The sequence below is a fragment of the Drosophila arizonae genome, chromosome 5 (genome assembly GCF_054131065.1).
Source record: "Drosophila arizonae isolate 15081-1271.41 chromosome 5, UAZ_ARI_1.0, whole genome shotgun sequence".
Lineage (NCBI taxonomy): Eukaryota > Metazoa > Arthropoda > Insecta > Diptera > Drosophilidae > Drosophila > Drosophila arizonae.
Genome location: NC_142925.1, coordinates 10,321,784 through 10,349,057, shown reverse-complemented (window position 1 = coordinate 10,349,057; position 27,274 = coordinate 10,321,784). Strand labels below are relative to the sequence as shown.

The window sequence follows — 27,274 nt, the reverse complement described above, 5'->3', positions numbered from 1 at the left end:
AGCACACACACATACATACATATTTGTATACATGTATATATATCGCATAAGTATTTGCCGTATATGCCGTCATCAAGGCATTCTGTTGACTGCCCACACAATCATTCTATTTGCTCAGCTCTCCAGCCAAGTAAAAACCGAGATCTTAGCAACTCTCCGAGTGCGGCTTAGTTAGTTGCGTTGGCCGAGCATGACGTGATTCGGGAATACTTGAAGACCCAACACGCTGGAGGCTCTAATTATGCGGTATTCGCTCATTAGAAAGAAAAACTCGAACATCTCAGGTGAGAACGAGAAATTACACCTAACTAACAAATCAACAACAGTCAAACGAAGTCGAAATACACTAGTAAATGAAATTGTTGTTATTTAAAGTGTAGATATTGTATTAAAAATATAAATAAATTTTAATAAAATGTTTATATCAGCTTTTAAATAAAACTATAATTTAAATCAAGTAAATAAAATTGAAACTAAAACAAATGGTAAATTAAATATAAATATATTTTTTTAGCTACTAAATAAAATCCTAATTTATGTTTAATAAAATTTCAGTGAACAAATGATTTAAAGAATTGTCCAACAAAAAAAGTTGTTTTTAAATGATTAATACATTAAAATTACAGTTAAAAATAAATAAATAATTATATCATTATTTCTTATTAAGCCAATCAGAATAAAAATACTCAATTTTAAAACGAATATGTTTTTACAATGGACGTTAGCTCTCGTTTGGTTTGAAAAACTAAATAAATAGGAAAATTCAACATATCAAAACGAATGTAAAGAGGTTTATATTAATGATTTAATTTCATTACATGTTAACTGATTCGAATCGATTCTAAATAGCTCTCCAATATGACACACTAATATACTACCTACTGCCTACCTTTTATCCGATGAGAATGGACTATATAGCAGACTTGTCTCAAGTACTTTTAATACCCTTTTCTCCGAGGCATATATAGAGAGCAGCAGTCGAGCGTGGCCCAGGGCCCAAGTGCAAGATTGCTGTGTGGGCCTCGGTTGTTGGTGTTGTTGCTGAAAAACTGCCAACACTAGGTAACACACACACACAGACACACACACATAGAGTACACACACATACGCATACGTCATAGACAATACGAAGAGCGCGGCGCCAATAAGAGCGGCTCAGCTTGCCAAATACTCCGACAACGACTCCGAAAACTTAGCCAGACCGGTTGCTGTCGGAGTGTTGTTGCTGCTGTTGGCGTCTTGGCTTTAGAGCGCAACGTCTGTTCAATTCAGTCTTGGCCAGGTCGGTGTGCGAGACACACATCAACGAAAAAAACAACAGAGAACCAAAAGGCAGCGCGTTTCGTTGTCGTCGTCGCGCGTTCGCTCTATCGCGTTCAATATTTCAAGCTGTCGGCGAATCGCAGATGAAAAACCGAGCATGTACGTGTTATATATACAAAATATATATACCTACATATAGCAGTTGTAGAGAGTGTGTATTGTCTTTTGTAAAGCCATGAAATGATTCTTAATTTGGTCTTACTTGGGAACGTGCAAACGCATTTGTGACGCTGACAAAATTAAAGAAATTTTTGCCGTTTGATTGTTGTTGCCCTTGGCGGCCTATCAAATTGTTATTGCTGTTGCTGTTGTTGCTGTTGTTGTTGTTATAATGCACAACGGGTGGTTGAACTAGCTGTTAATTTCGACTTCATCACGAATTTTTGAAAAATGTGTTTCGAACCAGGCTTGTGCTTGTGTTGTTAACTGACCGCAAGTTTGTTGCCTAAGTCTTTTGTTATTGCGACTCCTTGAGAGTTTCAGTTAGAGCAATTAAACTGTATGCATGTATGTGTAGATGTGCCTCAGCACTCGCTCGCTCTTGCTCTTTTAGCTCTTAAAAAGCTAGATGCTCTTGCAATTTTTCCTGTGCAATTTTGAAGCTGCTTTTTAGCCGTTTTTTATAGCCTGTTTCTTTTGCCCTCTCTTCCGCAGCAAAGCAAAATTACAAATAAACAAAAAACCAAATGTGCGCCAAACAAAGAGGAAGTTAAACAAATTAAATTAATGCAAAAATAAAATGAAATATAGATATAAAAAAGAAAAACAAATTATGCGCCTGTGAAAAAAAAATGGTTGATCCCATGAAAAATTTAGTAAAATAAATTAATGCAAAAAATTTATATATATTGCCACATAATTTTATGAGTTTGCAAAACAAAAAATATATAAAGCAACTGTATAACACTTGTTAAACAAAGGCCACATAACTAATTGGATTACGCAAAGGCATATATACAAATACATACATATAGAGATAAATATAAAACGGGAGGATTGTTAAAAAGGTGAGTTGGAAGTTATTTCTTTTGGAATTGGCAAATGAAGCGTTAGAGCTTAATTATGCAGAGATACAGCAACATATTCAATATGGCGTTGGCCATATAATATATCTTGTTTCTTTTTTTTTTTTTTTGCTTTTGCTAAATTGCAAGCTAAGCTACAAAAGATGACTTCATAAATCGCCGTCTGAGGCGGTCCTCATCTTTAAAACCGGTTCGCGACGCGGCCTAAGCTAAGATTCGCGTCACATACTGTATCAAGAAAAACATTTTTTTGTTGTGTTCAAGCCAAAACGTTTATAAGAGCGCAAAAAAATGTAATTTTTATTTGTTATTTTATATGTATACACATGTATGTGTATATATTTATATATATACATTTATATTTTGGTCAGCCAAGCTGCGTTTTCCCTGTGCATTGAACCTGTTTAGCTCAAGGTTAGGCCGCTCTTTCCCGAATTGGTTGTCACAGCGCGCTGGCCAAGTTCGCAGCAGCCGCAGCCGCAGTCGCAGCAGTTACATCATCCATCTGTCGATCACAAACATGGAGATGCGACAATCTTGACTTATTAGCTTGCATGACGCGGCATGCCACAGCGCGTAGCACGAACGTTGTTATACTATCCACATATTATCATTATTATGCCCGCGCACAGCAATTGCCACGTCACGGACATCCGCTTTTGACTGCGGCAACTGCGGCAACTGCCTCGACTGGATATTGCGGCATGTTGCATGTCCGGCATTTTTAATTTTAATGTGTCAACCACACCAGCAAGCTGAATCTCTAGAAACGCTAGGAAGTGAGTCGCATTACGTGCATGTGCATGTTTGAGCATTAGAAGAGCAGTTAGATCATTGTCAGCTGAGACTCCATACCTACGCTTAGCTGAACTGCTACATGGACTCATTTTGATTGGAAACATATGTGAACTGGCATTAACTCTACTTACCACGACCTGAACTGTTCAGCATAGACTCTAGCACACTCTGAGAACTCTTCTCTCTGCATATTCTCTAGTCTCTGCAGTTAGCTCAGACTCAGCTACATGGCTTTATAGCCGTCTGCCTTTTACTAACCCTTGCACAATTTTTATGGCTGTCTTTTAATACTCTGCTCGCTAAGTGCAAGAGAGTAGATGCGTATAATGCTTAGCTGTAGTTATGTGCACTAAAATCTCTATTCTGACCCAATCAAAATAGAGATTTTAGTGTTCATACCTACAGCTGGGCATTCTTAAAACCCTTTAAGAGTCGCTCAACAAAATGAAACTGTTTGCCCAAGACTCAAGTCTGAATGGAGATTATTCAGTAGATGACGTCATATTTATTATTTTGCTTAACATTTTGAGCTCAGTTACAAAAAATGCTCACTTGCGGCAAAATCTTAGTCAGCTGACTGGAATTCACAATAAAAAACTACTCAGATCATTAGGTATAAATATATATTATGTTTATACATATTTTGTATTAAAATTTATTTATTTATATAAACTTTTTGGTATGCATGTATGCCTTACATATTCTCAGAAACAAACTGTGTTCAATTTTATAGCTAGCCATATTTTTAGAGTAATGAGCGTATTTATACATACATATGTATATTAATAACCGAGTTTTCTGTCCAAAAAGTTGTATATCTAAAATCCGATAAATTATATCATCAAAAACTATGTTAAACTATTTTGTATTCTATTTTTAAATCCAGCTTTAGTCTTTAGCTAAAAATAGTGATTATTGACATTGAAAACTTGTAACCTTCAACAATTATATTACCTCTTTTTTATGCTATGCAATTTGCAATCTTGCAATGCTGTAATTTCCCATTAGTTCTAGCTATAAAACTGAGTAATATGAAAAGCTTGATGCTAGCATTTTTAGTTGGAGAAAAACCATTTACACTGCCCACACGAATTGAGTACTAGAATCTATTGCTAATTGGCGGGCACAACATTTCGAAAGAGGCTACGTACGCAGACCACTTGGAATCACATTAATCATAATGAGATGGAGCCCGCATAAAAGGCTACGCGCCTCTCGTTAAACATTGGCTACAATTCATAATACAAAAAAAACTCGAGGGACGCGAGAAAAAAAAGCTTGTCTAAACTTTTAGCACTTCGAAGCAAAGGCCTTAGACATAATTATGACTCGGCGTTTCCTCTGCCTCATTGTTGTTGCTGTTGTTGTGTTGGCGTCTAAAGAAGCAATTAGAAAATGTGATTGATTGACAGCTGAGCAAGGTAGAGAGCGGCTTGCATCATCAGCATGCAGAGATGAATGAGAAGGGTTTTCATTTTGGGGCCAGCACACAGAGATTTTCCGGAACCTTTCGCTGTGATGCATGCCCTATTAATTGGTTAATTTGTGGTTGTTAACTATCAAAATATTTTCATATAAAGCGTGTTGAGTGCAACACCTTTTGATATGAATAATTGTGGGCACTTGCCCCCACACACCACTCTCTCTCTCTCTCTCTCTCTCTCTCTCTGTCTCTCTGTGTCGATTTCAACTCTATGTCTGTTGAGCTAATTGATAGTCAGTTACAGATTCCGATTCTATAGATTCTTTAAGCATGTAGGCTGTTGCGGCAGACGCCAACGCAGTCAAAAAAAAAAAAAAAAACAAATTTCAATAATTAAAAGGCAACAAAGCAAGCTGTGAGACCAGTTATTATATACACACACACACACGAGGCACTTCTTGGCCATAATGAACTTAACTTGTTTATATAACAAGCACAACAAGCTGTTCGACTGACCTTGAAGCACAACAACAGCAACAGCAACAACAACAACAGCAAAATGCGTCGAAAATATTATTTTTTTGTTATATATATTTTTATATTTTGTTGTCTGCCTTTAATTTTTTTTTTACAAATTTTTTTAGTGGTTTGGCATATTGCCTCATTGTAAAGCACTTGAAAATTGAATTACGATTACAACATTTTTGTAGCAATAGCTGAGAAACGAGTTGAGAAAACTCTCCGGAATATTTACATATATATATTTTTCGAGTTATAATTATGATTTGATTTGAAGATATAAGTATATGGCTACGCTGCGAGTTCATGAACTTAATAATTGACTTATAATCGCTTTGCCATTTGCTGGCTCGCAAAGAAAGCTCAGAGGTTCATTCAACTTGCGCCCAGAACTTGATGCTACAATGTTGAATTCCATGTTTGATTTTTCTATAGTTCTCTCGACTTTTATTTATTTTTTTTTTTGCTGTCATTTTTGGCTACAATATTGATTTTTACAGTTGAGCTAACAAGCAGCTAACGGCTTTCAATATGAAAGACTTAGGCAACGAACTTGCTACTTAACACTGTTCCAGCTCCACGTCTCGCCCGCTCTCCATCTCGCTCTCTTGCTCTCTTGGTCTGTCTGGCACGCATTACTCATGTGTCTGCTGTTTCTTTCTCTCTAATTATGCAAATTCGTATATCTGCAGCTTTTTGTTTGTTTTTTTTTTTTTCGTTTATTATTCATTTCATTTGGCTGTAAGGCGTGCCAAACAATTTGCATTGGCTTTTAAATGAGTCAGCAGCTGTGGCTCTGGCTGCGGCCTGGCTTAAGTTCCCGTTTGTTCAATCAGCTGCTGTTTGTGTGTTTTAACTGCAAAAGTAGTCTGGCTAGCTTGGCTGCAACGTGTCCGAAAACCCATAGGCCAGCAGCTTAAATGCTGACAGAAATAATACAAGCATTCGCCTGCGTGGGTTAGTCTGGCCCAACAAGGCGAGTGCCTTGCAATTGTACAAACGTTCAACGCTCAGCAACAAAAACACTTTCAAATCCCAGCCAAGTGGGGCGTGGGTGTGGCTAGCTGTATATTTGGCTGAAAAGCAAAATCAAAACTAGTGCATGTAGTCATGACTTTTGAACCGGGTCGCCCAAATTTGCAGTCCGATTTGATTTACTTCGTGCGGCAATTCATGACGACAAACACAGTGACTAAACAGCTGGCGAGACTTCAGTATGTTCTGATTAGACTAGAGTATAAAAATATGAATGGCCAGAATATAAATAAACGAACGATTTTTCACAATTTGCTGATTTGAAATGTACTTAATATTAATATTAATATATTGATATACATAAGTTTAGCGTACCCTCGTTTCTCCTCTAGTTTAAACTCTGCCAGGTCTTTATCTGACTTTCCTAAAGAGTTCAGCCTCATATAAATAATAATTTTTTAATAACTCGAAGTATATCAATTACTAGTTACTTAATGCTATAACCTTTAGAACATATTTTGGAAAATTGTATTTTTTCATAACACAATTTCTTTTGGCATTACACAACCTTAAATATTCATAAAACATATTTTAGGTTAAACATCATTTTCTTTATAATTTTGGCAAATTTAGAATTGTTTAGAACTTTTTTTTAGGATATATATATTTTCTGTAAAAATATTTAAAATGTTTCTCGTTTTTATGCTTTTTATATATTACAATAACAGTAAATTCAATCAATACCATTTTTTTTTTGTAAAAATATTTAAATTATCTCTTTGATAAATTGTTTATAACAAATGCTCTTAGTTTATAACAAATTCAATGAATAACGTTTGTAGAATTTTTCACCAACTCTAAACGCGTCGCAAAATTGTCTGTTTAATGAGTTCTTTTCGAGTCTCGAATTACCAATTAGTCATTAAAATTAAGAGCTGCGGTAGCCAATGTCGCTGGAGGTCTCCGCTTTTAAGTACTTCTAGGCGCAACAAAGCTTTAGTACAAAAGTAAAAAAAAAAAAAAAAAAACAACAACAAAACTGAAAAAGTAAACGGAACTGTTAAGCGTTTTGCCAAAACCTGTTTTTGCGCCGGCCTCAGCTCTAGCCAAGAGTCAAGCAACAACAACAACAACAGCAACACGCAGACAATGGGCGCCAGGCCGATGCCAACAACAACAACAATAAATAGCCAAAGTAAATGTCTGGCAACTGGAATTGTTGTTGTTGTTGTTGCTGCTGTTGTTGACTGATAAAAATCGAGACATATTCAAGTCCTACGGCTTAAAAAAGAGCTAAAAACGCTTAGCTCAAGTCACGTTCATTGCGAATATTCAATGCGCGTTGTTGTTGTTGTTTTATTTCTTTTACTTTTATATAAAATTTGCGGTATAAAAAAATAAAAATTAGGCGTCAATACATAAAAAATAGCCAAACGAAATAGCCGTTGGGCCTTTTTTTTGTGGGTGCTCAAACGTTTTCTTTTTTCTCTTCTCTCTGTTTTGTTTTTGACAAATCATCAGCTAAAATAAAAAAACAATTTGTGTAAATTTTTACGTAACTGCGTGGCGAAAACAAAAACAAAAGAAGACAAAAATGTGAAAAAATAATAATTGAGAGTGGGGGGTTTCTTCTCACAGGCCACAGCCCCACTAAAGATGTGGCAATTCGTGAACGATCCAATTTAACGCACTCGGCCCAAATGCGGGCCACACTTTTGCAATCAACTTGGCTGACGGACTTGGCTGACGGACAGGCAGGTGGAAAGACAAACAGAAGTGGGCGGGAGGCGGTCGGGCAAACAGCACGCAAGCCAAGTCCAAATATTGACGCACATTTTGTAAGCGAGACAAGCTGTGGCTGAGCTAAGTACAAGCTAGAAGAATATATGGATGGAGACAGAGAGTGAATACCCTGGAATTTGGGAAAAAGCTGACGAAATTTAACAGAGAAATGAAGGGAAGGGAGAGAGGGATTTGCATAATAGTTCCAGAAGTAAATAGATAAAGAAGAGATGACTAGCAAATGCCCTGTAATCTGAAAATTATGCTAAGCCGAGCATCAGGAAGAAGAGGGAGAGGAGATAAAATGGAGAGTAGCTGTGTCTAGTTATAACTAAAATTTGGAATATTTGTCTATTAAGAATATTTATTTATAACTGTCTCAGAAGACATATCTATGTATATCTAAACCTAGCAGATGCTTTATAATAAGAGAGCAACTAAAATAATAGTTAAAAAAGCCTAATGTCATATATGTTTTATAGAAAAACCAGTTGCCCAAGCCTAAACTAAAGTCAAGCAGCCGTTGCTAAGCCACTGCAAATTTATATTGATTTTCCAGTCATTTAATTTGTCTCTTGCCAAACCAACCCGATATACCCTTTTTTGCCTATTGCACAAGGACAGCTTGGAGAGCTGCGCCTTTCCATTTATGCTGCTGCAAAAATAAAGTAGCTGAAAACTGGCTCATGAAAACATTTTTGGCCATGTTGCAATTGGTCAACACACAAAAAAATTATAAAGTTTGGTGCCTAAGTCATTTGATTTTAGTAGCAGAGACCAAATTAATGTCTCTGCACTTTGTCTTAATTGTTAATTGCAAATAATAAAAGCGTGAAGGGGCAAAAAAAAACTAAAACAATGGAAATTGATGTTGGCGTTGATTGCCGATTGCAAATGAGCAACTGTTGCTGTTGTTGCATTTGTTGCAGTTGCCGTTGTTCATCTAATGACCTATTGCTGGGCATCGTTAGCGCATTTGCACTCGGGCTGTGCAATTGCAATGACCTTGACGCAATCGTCAAGCCGTAAAAAAAAGAAAAATAGAAAAATAAAACATTCGTTCCGTTTCGTTGGTTGCGTTTACTTGGATCTGGCCCCCAGCCTCTGCTCTCTATCTCTATCTAAATACAAAACTTGTTAACTTAAGCTGGCAAATGACGCTTAATAGCCGCTACTGCAGCAAACCCGAAAAATATATATAAACACATACTTATATATCTATAGATAGATATTTGTATATTCTTGCTAGATTTGAAATTCTAATTTTGTATTTTTTTTGTTGTTGTTTTTTTTTTTTTTATATTCAATGCGTACTTATTTGCATAGCTAAGCAGGTGAAAGTTTCGGTTGGACAGAAAGACTGACAGAGACACACAGCACTTCAATTGAGTTTGATCATGATCTTAAGCCCGTTTGATTAGCACACATGCGAGTTCTCAATGCGAAGTAAAAGTAAAAGCTAAGACAAAGCCATGCCTGACCCCAAAAGCGAACAAAAAACTGTAAAGAAAAACCATATACATATATATATGTGTATCGAGTAAGACAGAGATAGAGAGCTCGAGAGGTGGAGACATGTGATGGGCCTCGTTAATTACCATAATTAAGAACACAATGCGGGCTGAGATGCAGCTGCCGCTGCTGCCTGCTGCTGCCTGTTGCTAGATAACAAATGGAAACCCTATAAAAAAAGCCAACTTACTTTCTATTGGAATTGCAGCGAAATTAGCTAGACGATGCGTTAGATTGATCATATACTACCATATAAATGGGAAGAGGAAGGGCTGTCTGCTTGCTGTGGAGATTTCTCATTTTTATGGCACTTGGAGCAAACCACAACCGAAAGTTGTTAGCTGTTTGCTGTTAGCTGTTAGAATCTTGGCCTTTGTCGTTGCCCGCTTCGATTTTGATTTTCATTCGTTTCTTCGTCTGCTTCTGCTTCTTCTTTAGTCTGTTGCTCATTTCAAATAGGTCAAACATTTGTGGTTAGACGCGCTGATCGTATGTGTGCTATTGCGCCTGTGTGTGTGTGTGCTTAACACACTTCTTTAAGGTATTTGCCTTAGGCGATTTGCATGGCCGTGTTTCTTGTGTTGGTTCTAATTGGGAGCGTCGCCTCGTTCTAATGAAGGCGATTTAATCGCCCAAGCTTGAGTCGCGCCGAGTTCGTGTCTTGAGTCTTTTGATTGATGTGGAAGAACAACATAATTGGTTCAATCAAATGTGGGGCAGATGCCGCAACTAGATAATGCTTCGATCAAAAAGGCGCCATGGAATAAGTCTAGCTATCTCTCTCTAATAGCATCTCTCGAGGCCTCTCTCTCGCTCTATCTCTGTCCCTCTCCCAATTAGCACAATTTAACGCATTGTTACGCGCTTTTTGGCAAAACGATTTTATAGTTTGTTCCTTTCAATATCGCTCGAGCAGAAAGCTTTAAAAATTAAGCATGCCGAAAAAACTAAAAAACGAAATAGTAAAAAATCTACTTGAAAAACTATGAAAAAAAATGGGCTTTTGCATATGTTTATGGCTGGCGGCTTTAGCACAATGAAACAACAGCACGCGAGGTCATTTAGTCGCCACATTACGTATACGTCTAGTTGCGCTCGTAAATGAAAATGCAATTGTTTAAACAAATATGTTTGCTTAGCGCTTTTTGTCTTTTCTGTTATTTAAGTTTTTTTTTAATTTTTTTTTACACGCGCTGCTCACAGCTCGCTGCGCGTTGCTCGTAGCTCGGTTAATTTATTCAGTTGCACGGCCCATTTGTCGGCTTTTTCTATACGTATTTGTTTTGGCTTAAAGGTCTTTGTGTTTGTTGTTGTTGTTGTTACTGTTGCTGCTGCTGTTGTTTGCGGTTGCTGTTACGGAATGTGTGTCAAACGAATACGACACTTGACAGAGTCACATAAAAATATCCGTTACAGCTGAATGCACGCACGCATTCGCATTGATGATCATCGATTGAAAATGTTCAGATGTTCAAATCAAAGTATATAATATATATACATATATGTGTATATATGTGTTAGGGGTATTATCTAGAACTTATCATACATATACAATACAATATAAGTTGTATACAATATATGTTGGCTAAACATTTTTTTAATAAAATAATAGAATAATAATGATATATATATGCTTAAAATTTTAATTAATATTTAATTTTTTAAAATGTATTTTGTTTTCAATTTGTTTTTCCAGTTTTGTATTATTTTTCTCTTTTTTTCTAATAAAAAAAATCCATGAAAAAAAACATGTTAGAAATTTAATACTAATAAATGCAAACAACTTATTTATATAAATGAGCACATACATACACACATTTATAAAAGTTTTATTATATATTACACCGCTAATCTTATCAATATTATGCTGGGCTATCAAACCTACAAATTAATTGAATTAATATAACTAAAATGAATTTTCAGTTGATAAACACATAAATTAAGATTTCTGTGCAATTTCCTGCTTACTGAACTGACGTACCCCACTCGAAGGTCACTTTTGAATCCAATTCATTGGGTTTATTGCAAAGGTTTTTTTCGCTCATGTTGCTGTTTGATTTCGTTTTTTTTTTTTTTTTTTTTTTCAAACTCTCGAAACTGGGTAACGAGAGCAGATGCCAATCAGAGTTCATTATTCATAATTTCCGTTGAGCGCAATGCGCACCAATTTGTTTTCCTTTTTTTTTCCTATTTATCGTTTTTGTTTGCTTATTTTTGCTTGCAACGGGTCTGTTGATATTGTAATGGGGCAAGGAATGAAAGGGATCGGCTTTTTTTGGAAAGTGTATTGAAGTCTACATTCATTCATTAATAATAGCAAATAAAAATATGAATGTAAATTTAAAATAAAAAGGAAATGAAAAATAGAATAATATTAAAAGATCTTTGAAAGGCTGAAAACACTTCTAATCTATTCTGCATAACTATTATAAATATATCAAATTATATGTACATATATCTATATTTTTATTGAATTAATTTTGTAGAGTTTAATAAAAATGCTTAATTAGTTTAATAAATATTAACAAAATTTTGTTTTCAACTATTCTATTTAAAATTCAGCTTAATCCTCTTCATTTAGAGCATCTAAAATTTGCCCTATATTTATATTTATTTTTCTCTCGGCTGTCGCGATTACAAATGCATGAGCTGCGCTTTTAGCCTGAAACAGCTGTTGACTGCTTTTTTAGTGTTTATTTATTTATTTTATTTTATTTTTTTTTGCGAGTGAAGCTCAATTGGTGACATTTTTGCGCTTTACTGCTAAATGGGTTTACGTCATGCATCTAATTTTAGCTAATTTATTGCAATGCGAGTATTGTCTATTTGTTGTTGCCGCTGTTGCTGCTGCTGCTGTTGTTGTTGCTGTTAGTATTAGTTAACTTTTTGCATTGGACGGCTGTCAGTTGAAAGCTGTGAGTGAAGCCACGCGGTTAGCTGCGATCGGAAGATCTCTCGCTCTTTCTTCCCCCCTCTCGCTCTTTCTTTGGCGCTCATTGTCTCTCGTTTTTGTGTGGGCCTGGCATTGACAAATATCTATATACATACATATATATTTGGTTGGATAATGCGAACCATTTATCAACGCACGCAGACGATATCGCTTGACCCAATTTCCATTTATTAATAATCCCAAAAAGATTATAGCACCGGGAATAATAGACAGCTGCAATCAATGGGTGAGTGTGTACGTCCGTGCGTCTCTCCGTCTCTCTGTTTGTCTGTTTGTCTTGTGACATCATCTCGGCGAGCAAACAGAAGTCTCTAGCGGCTTTTATCACATGCGCCCGGCCAGCCTATGTAAGCTGCATGTTGTTGTGACTCTCGATAACGATCATGCGGTAACCAACAACAACACCAACAGCAGCAACAACAACAACAACAACAACAGCAGCAACAATCAACAGCATCAACAACAAGAAAACTTGCTGCCTCTTCCTGACCATGACTCGACTTTCATATCTTCTCACAGCACTCAATGCATGCAGGAAGCTGCATGCAGATGGAAACTGCTTATCATGTGCCCCATTTGGTTATTGATATGTGTTTAATACCCGTTTTTGGTTTTGCTCGCCTTGCTTGCCTCAGATGCGCCCTCTCGATGCGCCTTTACCGTTATGATGCTTGTTGCTTCCTGTGCATATATGTTGCTGCTGCTGCTGCTGCTGCCTATGCTGATTTTAACCTCATTTCTGGCGGGGCACGCAACCTGTGGCAGGCAGCCTGTTGGCAGCAAGCTTGGCTGACCCAATTGTCAGGGCTGTCTCAGCTGAAAGTTTCGCCTCGAGCGAAACAAAAAAAACAACAGCCAACACCTCTAATCAAAAATTCATTAAACATGATTTTTTTCTTTTTCTTTTTGCATAATGTAATCGGATTTGTATATAGAGATAGTGAACCGGTTTACGAATGTTTTGTTTCTCTCTAATTAATCACCAGAGTTCGCTCACAATTTCTCTAATTCTCTCTGTTTGTCTCTTTGCAGCACCCACGATGAAGGCAAGCACTCGAATTTTATGCACGGCGCTGCACCTAATTGTAAGTATAGAGATTATGTTAATATATAGAGAATAGAGTCATTAGATACTCGATATTTATAGGAAGAAGTCATGCGGATAATATATCCGATATATATTTTGCTTCGGTATATCTGATGCCAACTTCTACTTAGGTTAAATTGGGGAAGAGTAAATGATCATAATTCCTTTAATTCTAGAGTCTAGCCTCCTCTCTCTCTTTTGTTGTACCTATATAGACTGAAATATATTTGGGCTAACTTCCAGCTCATACAAGAATTTAAAGAAATTCCTTTTGTCTCCCCATCTAGCTAAAAGGTTTCTGAACTACCCCATAATTCAATTCTACCAACTCCAGATACCAGCAGCACGATATAATCTCAAGAACAACCCTATATACATATCTCACTTTTAATTAAATAAACTTGGAGCACTCATTGTCTGACCTCATTCCCTAAAAAAAAGAGAAAAAAATAGAAAAATTGGCTAAACACATCAATCAGAGTCCAGAGGCTGTGAATGACAATTGGCTGGCCTCTGTGAGATTAACCTGAATATGAGCCCGGCAACAGCGCCAAGCTGCACTCCGCTGCACCGCATCGTCCATTGATGCCGTGCCAAGTTGCCAAAAGTGGCACAGACTCTGGCAGCTTGGAGTTGGCTGAAAGCTCTTCCATGCCGCGATTCTAAGCCGGCTTGGCTTAGTCTCAGCCTCCGTCTGAGCCGCCACTCGGGGAGGCACAGTTTGAATTTCAACTCTAACCCGGCGCGAGCTGCTGTTGGCGAAAGTTTCCTTTTTTTTTTTTTTGGCTGCATTTTCGCCTTTAGAATCGTGAGAATAATGTTGCCCATATATACATAGAGCCAGCCCCCTCTCCCTCGCTATCTCTGTCTGCCTTTCTGTGCACGAATATCTTGGCGCATTTCTCTGCATTTCCATTTTAATTAAAGGAGCTCAGCTCTGCAGCCTGCAGAGTTGCATAGATTAGTGTGGCATTAATGTCGGCTCGATCGTGATTTATGTCAACAGCTTTATGGTCGCCCCCCGTTTGTCTAGCTAATGAACATTCTTCTAATCTCTATCCACTTTCTATTGCAGACAATCGCAGCTCTAGCGACACACGGCGCACAGATTCCAGCACCAGAGAGTAAGTGCATTAATCTTCCCTAAATAACTAGTTGTGTATTAAGTAGTTAGAATTAACATTGAAATTGTGTATATTAAAATTAGTTACTAACCTTTGCATATATTTACACAAATTTAAATTTTATTTTATTTGATTTAAAGCAGTATAAAAACTAATTTAACCTTGCAATTTTTTTTTATAAATTTTTAAATATATCCTTTGCATATATTAATAAACATTTATATTTAATTGTAACTTATTTGAATTATTAAAAGTAATATCATAACTAATTAAACCTTGCAAATTCTTATATTTAAATATATATATATTAAATATATATATACATAAAAATATATATTACATAAAAAAGAATTAAAAGTTAAAAAATGAAATGATGAATAATATAAATAATATTAAAAAAAACTTATATAAAATAATAATTTAAAAAATAAATAAAAATATAAAAATAAATAAAAAATCATATTTAAAAAAATAAAATAAAATTAAAAATAAATAATAATGTTAAAAACACTTTATTTTTATTATGTAGTCAACATAATAAATAATTGTTAAATAATTTTAAGACAATCTTAGCTAGCTTTAATTTCCTAACTGACGTAGGTCAAACTGGTTAGGTTTTCATATAAATCTCTATGTGTGGCATTGCCCACTTTTGAAGCCTCTGCCAAATTTGTTGAGGGAATTCAACCATCGGCAGCTGTTTATTTATCCTGCTGACAAATCTCGCAACTGCAACTGAAATTGCAAAAGTGAAGGTGTTGTTGGCTTCACGTTTACCTGGCTGCCAACAATACCAACAATGACAACAACAACAACAACAATAGCAGCAGAGACAACCAAACAAAGAGCTGAGGAAGGGAGGCCAAAGCAAAAGTCAATTCATGTCGCATTTAGCTGTCTTATTAAAAATCGATGAAATCCAACTGGAAAGACTTGGCTGGCCAAATGTTGCGGCATACTTCCGCCTGGCCAGCCACACACAGTGGAGGTGTGTAACTGTATACATACATAAATATTTATAAAGACCAGTGTTTGTGCGTATGTGTGTGTCTATTCAGGCATGAGCCGTGTGCAGCACTTGATGGGCTCGGTTATATAGACTAGGTTGCGCCAGTAATCAGGTCCTGTTTCGTGCAGACTCTCCAGATAGCTGAGGAACTGTTGATAGGTAATAAACTGACGTTGGCTACACTTGAGGTCATGGTGATAGGAGCACTTTTCGTCATAGATCCAACGGCGCTGCTCCGGCACTTCGAACTCGGGCACCGGAAAAGGCAACGTCTGCTGGGGATCCTTGCAGAAGAGCTCAGCGGAGGCGTAGCTGGAATTGAACATGCTCATAAATGGAATTTGATGACTGACAAGTTATTTGGAACTCACATAAAGGCTTTGTTGATCTGGTCCTGCACATATGGTAAATTGGCTATGTACTGCATTACACGTGTGCTGTGCTGCTTTTGCAGGAAACGTAAGAATATGGGCGAGAGATGATTAAAACGAATGCACTTCATTAGGTCAGGCACATGGTCAACACGATCGGGCCAATCGTAGCTGACCCAACGTACGGCCGAATAGAAGATCTGAGAGGGAAGGAGGCGAAATGTAATGAAGAAGAAGTTAGAGGAGTAGAAATAGTAGGAATAGTAGGAGTAGAAATAGAAGGAGTGGGAGTAGGAATAGCAGTAGGAAAAGGAGCAGAAGTAAAGGTAGCAAAATCATAATAGCTCACCTCAATCTCACTGTTCACGCCAGCATTGTGATTGGAAAGGAGTCGCTTGACATTATAGAATTCCATTTCGATGAACTCGTGCGATGCGACAAGGGTCAGAAAGAAGCGACTGATGCGTGCGTAGCAGAGAAACTCAAAGTTCGTCAAATCCATGTAGTTCAGGTCGGGCATCAGGGTGAAGGCCTCGTTCTCATTCTTAATAATGTCCAGGTTATTCCAGACGGCGTCGACGATCTCCGGGATGCCTAGATATTTGGCCGAACTATAGATTTCCAGCAGGTAGCGATTGCTGTAGCGTTTATGGGGCTGCAACTTTTCGTGCAGCATCCAATAGTAGATGGTGTAAAAGGCCCGCGGGGTGACCTTATGCGATGGCAATTGCACCACATCTTCCAATTTTTTGCGTCGAAAGTAGGGGGAATATACTTCCAGCACGCACTGAAAGCAATAGAACTTATATATCCCCACAAACACCTTAAGATCCCATTTAATGCCAGCCTTCAGTATTGGCTCCAACTGATCTTTATAACAAGGCCGCTCGGGCCCCTTCCTGTCATAATGTATGTCATCGCTCATATCAATCAAAGGAATTAGTCTGAAATTCTCATTTAGATGAGATGCCCTTAGGGGCAGCCTCTCATCGGAGTTAACGCGACTAAGTGGGATCAGGAAGGATACGAGAGATGAGAACAGTAGACAGAAAAGAATAGGATTGGTATGAGATGAGAAGAATAGTGCACAGAATAGAAAGCAGATGAAAAAGATGTAACTGTTCTCTTTTCAAAGTGGTGAATAGAGCAGTTGACAGAGATGAAAGAGGTGAAAGAGAGGAGAAAAAAGAAGAAATTTAAATAAGATAAAAACAGATCGAAAGAGAAGAGAAAGGAGAGATGAAAGAGGTGAAAGAGAGGAGAAAAAAAAGAAGAAATTTAAATATGATAAGAACAGATCGAAAGAGAAGAGAAAGGAGAGATGAATCATACCTATTCGCTTGCGAATTATATGTTATTCCCGAGTCTGGGCCCGAATCCTCGCTAGAGCACGGCTGGAAGGTTGACTTGATGTCCATTTGGTTGATGAAAGTCTTTGTCATCCTACTATCCGAACTACTTTCAAGGCTTACTAACTGGGAAAGTGCGAGGATTTATGGGAATTATTAAACCCAGCTATGCCAATTATATAACAGGCATATACCTTATCCTCCGACGTCTCTGATAATGGAAATTGCTCGTTGATGAGTTCATGCAGCTCCAACATCTCTGCAGTAAAGCTTTTCGAGCCATTGGATCCGTTCGGCTTTAGTTCGGTGCTCGACTGTAGTCTAATCAATTCGAACTCTTCGGACTCCAGGTCGATCAGCGTTGATGGATTCCAAAGCACCTCCAGAGTGGGCTCTTCAGACGATTCGGCGCTCAGCTGAATGTGAGCCGCCGACATCTGCAAGTCCGGGAGCGAAGATGATGCAAGTGGTGGAGCTGATGCAGGTGGTGCAGATTGCGCAGGTGGTGCAGGAGGGTCAACCGAGCAGTCCGCTGTGCTTGGCTGTTCAATGACATCTTCGATTTTCACAGAATCTTCCATTTAAACAAAAAGTACATAAAATAACTTAAAATTTGATAAATATAAAAGACTATTGTAAAAAATGTTCAGGAAAAACAAATAAAAGCAAACTTAAGATTTCTCAGATATAAAAGTAAAAAAATTTGTATTTCGACTATTGTCAAGAGACTTTAGGAAATTTGTCAAGACGAAAAGCTTGCTATATAATGGAATACAAAATGTTATATAAAAGAAATTTTTGTTGAGCCAAGCCGTAAAGAAAGGGCTTAACTGTGCTCCATTTCGTGGCTGCATTTGACTAAACTCTACATAATATGCATCAACATTAAGCACTTACAACAGCAACAAAGCGAACAACTAAGCTGGCTTTGGGGCAGCAGAGAGCAAGAGCAGAAAACCGGCTTTCGAGCTGCATGCAATTACTTGGCCCAGCAGCATGTGCTGTAGAATAGGCATAGAAGCCAGCTAACTGATGCGAATTGCTGGAGGGTTCGTTGAACTAAACCAAAGCAACGCCATCTTAGGAGCCCCCTCCACTCGCATTCACCGATCCACTCCACTTGGGCCAAGTTTTCCAGTCAAGAGCAAACCAGCGTCAGAATCATAGCAAAAAAGCAGTGCAAAAAAAAAAAAAAGAAAAGAATGTGAATCTAGCTGCAGGCGCATCGCACGCGAGGTGTTGTGCACACACACATACACACCTATTTCTATATACTATTTATATATACTATACATATTAGCTTATATAGCCCTGTAGCTAGTCAGTTTACTTGGTTTCTGGGCTCAGCAATTACCAAGCATCAAGAAAGGTTCTGACTGCAATACACAAGTTCAAGGAACTGGCAGCTCTCTAATGCCAGCTGCTGCTGCTGCTGTTGTTGTTGTTATTGTTGTTATTGTTGTTGTTGTTGTTGTTACTGCTGCTGCTGCTCTTTGAATGGCTTTTCAATGTCATTAACTTGGCCAGAGTTTTTCATGTTTGTCGCAGCATTTTTGCTTCCGCAGTTGCCAGCTGTAGCTCAGCTCAGCTTCGGCTTCAATGGCTGTTGCTGCTCCCAGGGGCGTCTTATAAATGCCATTGTTTTTCGCAAATACCCTGTACGAATTGAAAATGTGACCAAAGCTATAATTTATACATACAAGAGATATAGATGCTACAAGATATATGATTTATATGAACTATAATACAGTAATATAATATAATAATATATAGTTATATATGTCCTAGATTTATATAAGCTTACAGGGTATTTCTTAATGTTTAGATTTATATAAACTAAACTATGTTACAAATGGAATATTTATTCCACAAAATCAATATGTATATATCTTCCCATATGGCTTACAGGGTATCTCCTGGTCACTCAACACCTTCTACTATTTTCTTTTACTGTCTCGTCTATCGCTGATGATTTATGCGAATGGCCCGAGCTCAGCCGCATCCTCAGCTTGCGTTTGAGCTTTGCCTTCGCCTTTGGCTCCGGGTCTGACTCTGACTCTGACTCTGGCTCTGCCTTTGGCTTTCGCTTTGTCTTTTCGATATTGTTATTGTCTAACTGTAGTTTGTCTTTTCTAACTGTAAATTCGCAAATATTTCATAATCTAATCCCCCTTTTCCCTCTTTTACTTTGCAGAGGATGCGCCTGGCACGCTAAACGCTGCCATTGCCGCTGCCGAGGCGGAAGCCGCTGCTCAGGATGCCACGCCCACGGCGAAGCCAGGCAGCATTGCGCCCAATGTACGTGTGCAGTGCCAGTCGGGCTCCATGCTGATCACGATCAAAGATGCGCCACCCAATCACGAGACGGGCCTGTTCAGCGGCATGATCTACCCGAAAGGCCTCTCCAAGAACTCCTCATGCCTCAGCGAATACAGGTGAGTGGACTATGCGTGTGTGTGTGTGCGTGCCATACAGCTTAGATTGGCATCATCATCAATATCTAATCTTTTTCATTTTCTTTGCAGAGATCACATTGGCGCGCTGCGCTACAGATTGCCGCTGCGCAGCTGCAACACGATGCCCAAGGAGCGGGTAAGTCTTGTCCAGTCCAGCTCAGCTCATAAAATCTAGGCACCCACATAAGTTGCGCGATTTATGTCAACATTTTATGAGATGCTAGCATATGGTTGTCTTGCCTTTTGCGACATGCTAATTGAGTTTTTGAACTGTGCGAAACGCCATTAAGTGCTTATAAGGCACATTAGCTGACAGAGATTGGTTACAAGGTGACCCATCCATATGCCAACTTGATTAGCCGACGAACTTGGCGCTGATTGAATCAAGCTGACTGAGTGCTTGTGGCTCTTTGGCATTCAGCTAATGACACGCTTATTAAGGTGCATCATCAACTCGTTGACAATTGAATGGGAGGTGGCAGCCGGCGCACCGTAATTGCTACACGGATGGCGAAGCGTTGCCACAACTGCAGCTCAATTGTAGAGTTAGCCATGTAGTATGTAGAGGTCAATTAGAATGCAATGAAGAGGGCAAATGATGAGACTCTCTCCGCTTTTCCCCTCCAAAGCGCTTTATTCATTATATCTTTCTCTCTCAATCTATTTTGAACTCTCTTGAACTCTATTGTTCCCCTCTCTCGTTATATGTATATACATATGCCTGCGTCTCTCTCAATATCTCTTCTATATTTCGATCCATATCTCTATTTTTCTAACAGACTCACTCTCTCTATCTCTCTCTTTGCTCTCTCATATATCCTCTTAAGCCCAGTTATACAAAATTCGAATAGCTCGCTAAACAGAATAGCAAAAACAACTTACTTTGAAAAAAATAAAAAAACCTTTTGTCTTATCTTAAACGAGATTTAGCACAATTTAATTTTTTATTATAACTAAACAAATTGACTGGGATAAAAACTTGTGAGATAAGTCGATGAGTCCAGTTAACCCCATCTCATATGGCATGGCCAAATATCAAATGATCCGAAATGGTCAATAAATTGTGATATAAATTTTTAAGTTAGCTTGGGTATTATGGCTCATAGACATACATATATTGTTGATGCTGGCTAGATGTTGAATGATGCTTTTATGGCGTGGCTTATTTATTGGCTCATAGCATCGATTTACGAGCGTTTACAGACGCACGAAGCTCATATAGATGGCTGGATATACATATGTTTGTGTATATATTTTGAAATCTCAATTAGCACCCGGGCACACATATGTATGTATTTATGGCCAACACACACGCACGCGGCTGTTATTGTGTTACATTTCTTGTTTTTAATGTAATTTCCCAAAGCTAAAGAGTTTTGTAATTTGTTGCTTTTGCCTTTCGCTCGATTGGCCTGACACAAATCTTCGAAATAATTGCCGATCAGTGTGGCAATCGGGCGTGTACGTAGACTTTTTGCACGCACTTTGTACCAGAATTTCGCAGCCAAGTTTGTTGTCTCAGTCTTTTGTCTCTGTCACAGTCTCTGTCGCCGTTGAAGCGCTAAATAAATAACTATGTAATTTAAATAGCAATTAAATGAAAAAACATAAGCTAAGTGCAAAATCAATATAAGCCAGGTGAAGTTACCTGCAGCTTTTTCTCTTTGTTGATGTCATCTCTGTGGCCAGTCGACTGCTGACTGAGGCAGGATGCTGGGCTTACGTCAGCGCGGCAGATGAACTCAGCACAATGCACATTTGCATACAATTGAAATGAAAAGACCTATACACACACACATACACTAGCACAACTGCCTGCACATTTATGGCAACAACTTTTTATTTATGTAAAAAGTCGCGTGTCAACTGCCGCGAAAAAAAAAAACAAACGTTGCCACGCCATTGACTTCCAAGCGAGGCTTCGCAACGACCCTGTTGTTATTGCTGTGACTAAGGTAGTAGATGTTGTAGATGCTGTTGTTGTTGTTGTTGTTGATGTTGCTGTTTTTATTAGACTTGTTGTTGTGCATGCCAAGCACAATTAAATAAGCTATGAATATTTTAGTTATAAACGCTGTTTTTTGTTTGTTTTGTTTTTTTACTTTTAAGATATATTCATACAAGCTTTCAATTAGCTGTTTTGTATGGCCTTAGGTAAATTGAAATATATGTATCTATATCCTTATCAGGAGTGACAGCCTTGTAATGTATCGATTTAATATCCATTTTTAGCTAGGCATAAAATTGCAAGTAATTTGCTTAGGTCAATAAAACCTTTTTTTATTTTCAATGAATTGATAAAAATAAAATTTTTAATATTCAATAATATCCCTTTTAGAATAATCCCCTTTTCGAATAGCTCTTCCAGTTTACCCCAATGTAATTTGATATGCAATACTCCAGTATCCGCAGGATATGTACTAGTTGGATATCGAATTTTTGGCCTCTTACTAATTATGCACATCAATTATACCGCATACTATTTACACTATAGGGTATCTGCTTGCCGTTCAATCATATTCAATATATATACTCTACTGCTTGTCGTTCAGTTCAATATAAGCTAGACTCATTAACCTGCCTACCGAGTAGCCCTCTGTCTGTCAAGTCAATTCTTTATTAATTGTTTTATTGCTGCCTTAACTGTGGCATGCAGGGTCAGCAATGGGCGAGCAAGAGAGAAAGAGACAGAGAAACAAATGTGAAGGGCGCTTTAATTAAATTATAATTGCTGTGAACAGCGAGTAAAAAAAAAAACAATATTCAGAACTTGTAAGCCATGCGAGGCATTGATAAGCAACATTTTCCAAATTAAATTCCAATCAGACCGCGAATAGTGTGAACAGCAGCAGCAGCAGCAGTAGCATCAAGTTTGTTGCCTAAGTCTTTCGTGTGAATCGGCTTATGCTCTTCAGGCTAAACAAAATCGATTTGTTCTGTGCAGTGCGCAGCGCATCTTTTATGATCTCGAGGCGACGTTGGCGGCCATTTGGTCAACGTTCAACGGCCGACCATGAAAAATGCCAAAAACCGTGTAAGTGTGTGTGTGTGTGTGCGTGTGCAAGCCATGTAAACATGCTTCTCTTATTGTTATTGATATTTTATTTATGAAATTGACTTTTAGCTGCTGTTCGACTGGAGCGAAGGTCGCTGCCCACGCAGCCCGCAGTCACGTAACATACGCTTAACGCATTGCCGTTGACATTTATGAATCTTACAGCGTTGCGGCTAAGTTGTGCATTTCTTTAAATCGCCCATTAACATATCCGAGCAGCAATCGTCACTGCTATCTCTTCACCGATATTCTAAACCAGCTTGAGAACTGTCGCACAGAAGTGTCATAATGACATAATAGCTGCCTGCTTCCATCTACCGTTATGTGCTCTTCAAATCTTAAATGTCATTTTATTACAGCCCATCTTATTGGCCTCCATTGTCTCTTCTCGCTCATTCTTTCTGGGCTGCTGGGAACTCAGTTCGCTCACATAACTGTCAAACATTTATGACGTTCTGTCGTTGCTTGTTAGCCCAGCGGCTCGCACGTCAGGAAACTAGCTTCCCACTTTGATATTTATGCGTTTGGCCCTTTTGGGTGACGTCGCAGCCACTCAAAAAGCATTTCCGTGCCCAAATCTGTAGACAGACCCAATTATCAATGACTTCCGACTGCGGCACGTACAGCGAGACCCAAATACAATTGCCAACAACCACGCGAGCAATTGATGGCTGAAGAGCCTAACGAAAATATATATCTTAGAGATGGGCGGACGAGTGGGTACTATAGCACAATGTGATATATGGAAAAATACATGAAGGGAAAACATATATATTATATCCGATATATAGAGTAACAAAAACTAACTATAGTGACGGGACTTCAAATACTTATAAATAATCGTTTAAAAAGATCTCGGTTCTTAAAGCTATGTAGCTAACCTCAAACATTGTCGAGCCCATATACATTTCTGAATATATATAAAGTACATATATCGTATATGAGTATTATGCATTTGATGCAACTCATCTGCAATGTTCTCTTTAAAAGCTCACGTCGTGCTTTAAAGACTTTGACACGCGATCATCTCTAATAGACGTGCGATTGTGTGGAGTATGTGCTATTGTATCTTTTGTTGTTGTTATTATTGCTGCCTGCCAGCAAAATTAGCACAAGCACAAGCGCAATTACCGTTATGCGTGTAGAAAATAGAATGTGAAAGAAAGAGAAAAAAAACGAAAAGCTAAGTAAATGTGCCTCGGCCCGTGGATGATATTAAATGATATAGGGGCAAGTGGGCAGTTGAATGTCGGTCTGAAGATGAGCAATGATGCAATGCAGCGGATGTACAACAAGCAACAGGCAACAGCAGACGCTCGCAGCAGATTGATTGCTTCAGCCAGAACTTGGGGTAAAAAGCAAACTAAGCTGAACCGAAATGAAAATTCATTACGCAAACATTGCTAATTTGTGCGGATATGGAGATAAGGGCGGGCTTCACACTTGGCTGCACGAGCTTTAGCACAATTCTACAAAACACAAAGAAGCAGCAGAAGTCTATATAGATAGGTAGACTTGAGGAAGTGCTCGTGATCTAACGACGACGACCTCGTCGCACATCAAATTTCGTGCTGGCAATTTTCAGAGGCAGCGAGGCGTGAATCTCTCCAGCTACAAACCATATGCATAATGAGACACTGCAGCAGGCCCATTGTGTGTACAGTGGGGCGAATCGAAGCTGCGCTCATATGGCTTCAAAGACAGCATTTAATTTTAGCGTACATTGCATGCTGTGGCAAGTTTGTTGCCTAAGTCTTTTGTTTTGCTAGCACCATTCTATAGGAGAAGCGCATAAAAGAGGCGTAGCTTGAGGAAATGCTTGAGCGCTAACGAGCCGTCGAAGATGCGACTTGCATGCTGTGGCAAGTTTGTTGCCAAAGTCTTTTGCTAGTTTGTTGCCCAAGTCATTTCATTCACGTATTTTTCCGCTTCTCCATTGCTCGTTTCAGGACGATGGCGGCATCGAGTTCTTCAACACAATTGTGCTGCAGCCGCACTTGAAGCTGATAACGGATCTGGGACGCGGCTACCATGTGCGCTGTGCCTACATGAGCCGCGACGCTGCCGTCAAGCCCAAGAAGCATAAGGTCGTCCATAAGCCACAAGCCTATCGCAGCGATGAGCACGACAGACGCGACTATGGCCGCTCGTTGGACAAACAGCAGCTTGACGAGCTGGAGGATGATGATGATGATGTTTACGATGTGGATGCGACTGATAACAACGAGCTGCCCATGCCCGGCTGCCACATGAAGATCTACAACGACCAGCACAAAATCGCCGACGATGTGAAAATCGGCGATCCGCTGACCATTGTCATCAGCATCGACAAGCAGGAGCTCTACGGCCTGCACGTAACGGATTGCATTGTTCGTGATGGCTTGGGCTGGGGCGAGCAGCGACTGGTGGGCGAAGATGGGTAAGTCAAACGGTATATGGCATGGAAATGGTAACGCATTACTCAAGTATTCTCTCTCTCTCTCTCTTGCTTCAGCTGTCCCATGGACAACGAGATCATGGGTCAATTCAACTATACGGCAGATCGTCTGGCTGCCAACGTTACCTTCCCGGCCCACAAATTCCCCTACACCACCTCCGTGTACTATCAGTGCAATGTCCGTCTGTGCGCTCTGCAGGACCCCAGCTGCCAGGAGGCGCCTGTCTGCACGGGCAAACGACCCAAGCGCCAGACAACGGCCGACGGCAAAGACGACGAAGCGCTGCCCGCTACCATCGAGGTCTTCTCTGGCCTCTATGTCAATGAGAACGAGAATGCCAACGATAGCGACGAGGATGCTGTGTACAAGGAGAAGGTGAGTGGAATTTATACTTGCACCAAAGCGAGGGTAGTTTGATAAATGTATGAGTTGGATATATTGAAATATAACTGGATAAATTTATTTGCTTAATATTTTATGCATTTCTTTTATTTAAATGCTTGTTTTTTCTGTTCTCCTTCATCACAGACCCTGGAGGATGCTCTGTGCGTGTCGCAGCGCACCTTTGCCATAGCCATCGCCATTGCTGGACTCATTTTGATGCTGGCCGTGGTGGCCGCCGTGCTGTGCATTATGGCACGCCGCAGCACGAAGACGGTTTCCAACTCGGGCAGCTCCATATACAGTGGACCCTACACAAACACCGCCTTCTCGCACAGCAGCTAAAATGTGACAATCAAAAATTGAAAGCAAAAAAGAAAAAGAAAATCAAAAACTTTCGCAAATATTTCCAAAACTCAATAATGGAACACTCAAAGTGTTTAAAAAGAAAACTTTAAAATATTGAAAATCAAGCTAAATGCCAGCATTGAAGAAGAGCAAGAGCCGCCTGCGGTAGTCAAATGCAGTTTTAGTCTGTAAGGTCACAAGTTTTTAATTTAATAATAATATACAAACAAATAATTAGGTTTTGCATGAAAGGAAAACAAAACAAAATGAAATTTCCCTGTGCAGAGATTACCGGGCAATTTCCCCGTTATTTGCTAATTGCCCGCTAATGTCACAGAGTGAGTTGTACAGTGCTGCCACTGTTTAAGTATATAACATGGGCAGCACTGCATTTCGGTAGCTCTGTTAAAGCACGAACTCACGTGTTGGTGTCGGTTGGATTCCACTTAGATTCTTATCAGAGTCAAACGCACACTCCTCGTTCTCTCTTGTAGTGCAGTCATTAAACTTTATAATTGTATGAATATTGTATTTATCTTATTATTTAACTCGCTTAATTTAAAAAAAAAAAACTCGAACTAACAACGAATGCAGCAGCCGACGCTCAGGTGATATTTGTATTTGTACTTTAAATTTATTTAAAAAACACAAAAAGCAAAAACAAACAAAAGAGGAAACTAAGTTCCAATAATTCTGCCTTTGTACTTAGTTAAATGTTCTATACAATTTTTTCTTGTCATTGTTTAAACTATTTTGCACTACAATATTTAATAAATACTACTACGTACTATAAGCGTGCATCCTCTTCACAAAATGAAAAATAATATATATATTAATTATTAAAATTATATATTGTAATAATTGTCAAAGTATTTAAGCCAAGTTTTTGCACAGCTTTATTTGAGCATTGAATTTTATAATTTTTAGAACGCTCGTCTGGAGCTGTGCAATGCTAACATTTTCATGAAATACACAAAACACACAGATACAGTGAAAACTCTGCTAAACGGACAACTAACTTAAATAATGAATATTCATATTTACTTTCGCCTTTTCGAACAACTATTTACCAAGCGAACAAATAAAATTAGTGGATGCCAAAAGTGTTATAATAAAAATATTTTAATTTACCATTGAAATGTGTTTAAGTTCGCATATTAAATTATTCAAATATGTAAAAATTGTAGAATGCATGTATATATGCGTATTTAAGTTTTAAGCAAACATCTGCCTGCCTAGTTCGTTGAAGCGAGCTTTTACTGTATTATTTTAAATAAAAAGAGTAGAACTAAGCTAAAAAATAGAAACTATTCAAATGAACAATAAAAATTAAATTGACCATAAAA

General features: G+C 38.5%; 2 protein-coding genes across 6 annotated transcripts; one reads left to right on the top strand and one right to left on the bottom strand.

Annotated features, from left to right (window-relative positions):
- Positions 1-1,252: 1,252 nt before the first annotated feature.
- Positions 1,253-27,274, top strand: pio (zona pellucida domain-containing protein piopio). 4 transcript variants are annotated; one of them, XM_089469323.1, is made up of 9 exons: positions 1,263-1,422; positions 1,978-2,330; positions 13,343-13,395; positions 14,473-14,521; positions 19,445-19,685; positions 19,776-19,842; positions 24,711-25,180; positions 25,256-25,574; positions 25,728-27,274. In XM_089469323.1, exons 3-9 carry the CDS (start codon positions 13,351-13,353, stop codon positions 25,923-25,925), a joined length of 1,389 nt encoding a protein of 462 aa, XP_089325449.1. In that variant the 5' UTR covers positions 1,263-1,422; positions 1,978-2,330; positions 13,343-13,350; the 3' UTR covers positions 25,926-27,274. The 4 variants fall into 4 exon arrangements, with proteins under 4 accessions (XP_017866452.1, XP_089325449.1, XP_089325450.1 ...); XM_089469324.1 differs by having other exon boundaries at positions 1,268-1,474; XM_018010963.2 differs by lacking the exon at positions 1,978-2,330 and having other exon boundaries at positions 1,253-1,422.
- Positions 15,406-17,996, bottom strand: LOC108616026 (uncharacterized). Of its 2 annotated transcripts, none has more exons than XM_089469321.1 (5): positions 17,445-17,996; positions 17,234-17,376; positions 16,251-17,019; positions 15,902-16,101; positions 15,406-15,842 (listed from the first exon to the last, which is right to left on the bottom strand). In XM_089469321.1, the coding sequence occupies exons 1-5, from the start codon at positions 17,829-17,831 to the stop codon at positions 15,572-15,574; spliced, it is 1,770 nt and encodes a 589-aa protein (XP_089325447.1). In that variant the 5' UTR covers positions 17,832-17,996; the 3' UTR covers positions 15,406-15,571. The 2 variants fall into 2 exon arrangements, with proteins under 2 accessions (XP_089325447.1, XP_017866450.1); XM_018010961.2 differs by having other exon boundaries at positions 16,251-16,905; positions 17,445-17,994.

Coding starts and splice junctions, on each gene's coding strand:
- pio (XM_018010963.2), top strand. Junction 14,522..19,444: donor ACAGATTCCAGCACCAGAGA/GTAAGTGCATTA, acceptor TTTACTTTGCAG/AGGATGCGCCTGGCACGCTA. Junction 19,843..24,710: donor ACACGATGCCCAAGGAGCGG/GTAAGTCTTGTC, acceptor TGCTCGTTTCAG/GACGATGGCGGCATCGAGTT.
- LOC108616026 (XM_089469321.1), bottom strand. CDS start 17,831: ATGGAAGATTCTGTGAAAATCGAAGATGTCATTGAACAGCCAAGCACA. Junction 17,377..17,444: donor CAGAGACGTCGGAGGATAAG/GTATATGCCTGT, acceptor GCACTTTCCCAG/TTAGTAAGCCTTGAAAGTAG. Junction 15,843..15,901: donor CAGATCAACAAAGCCTTTAT/GTGAGTTCCAAA, acceptor GTTCAATTCCAG/CTACGCCTCCGCTGAGCTCT.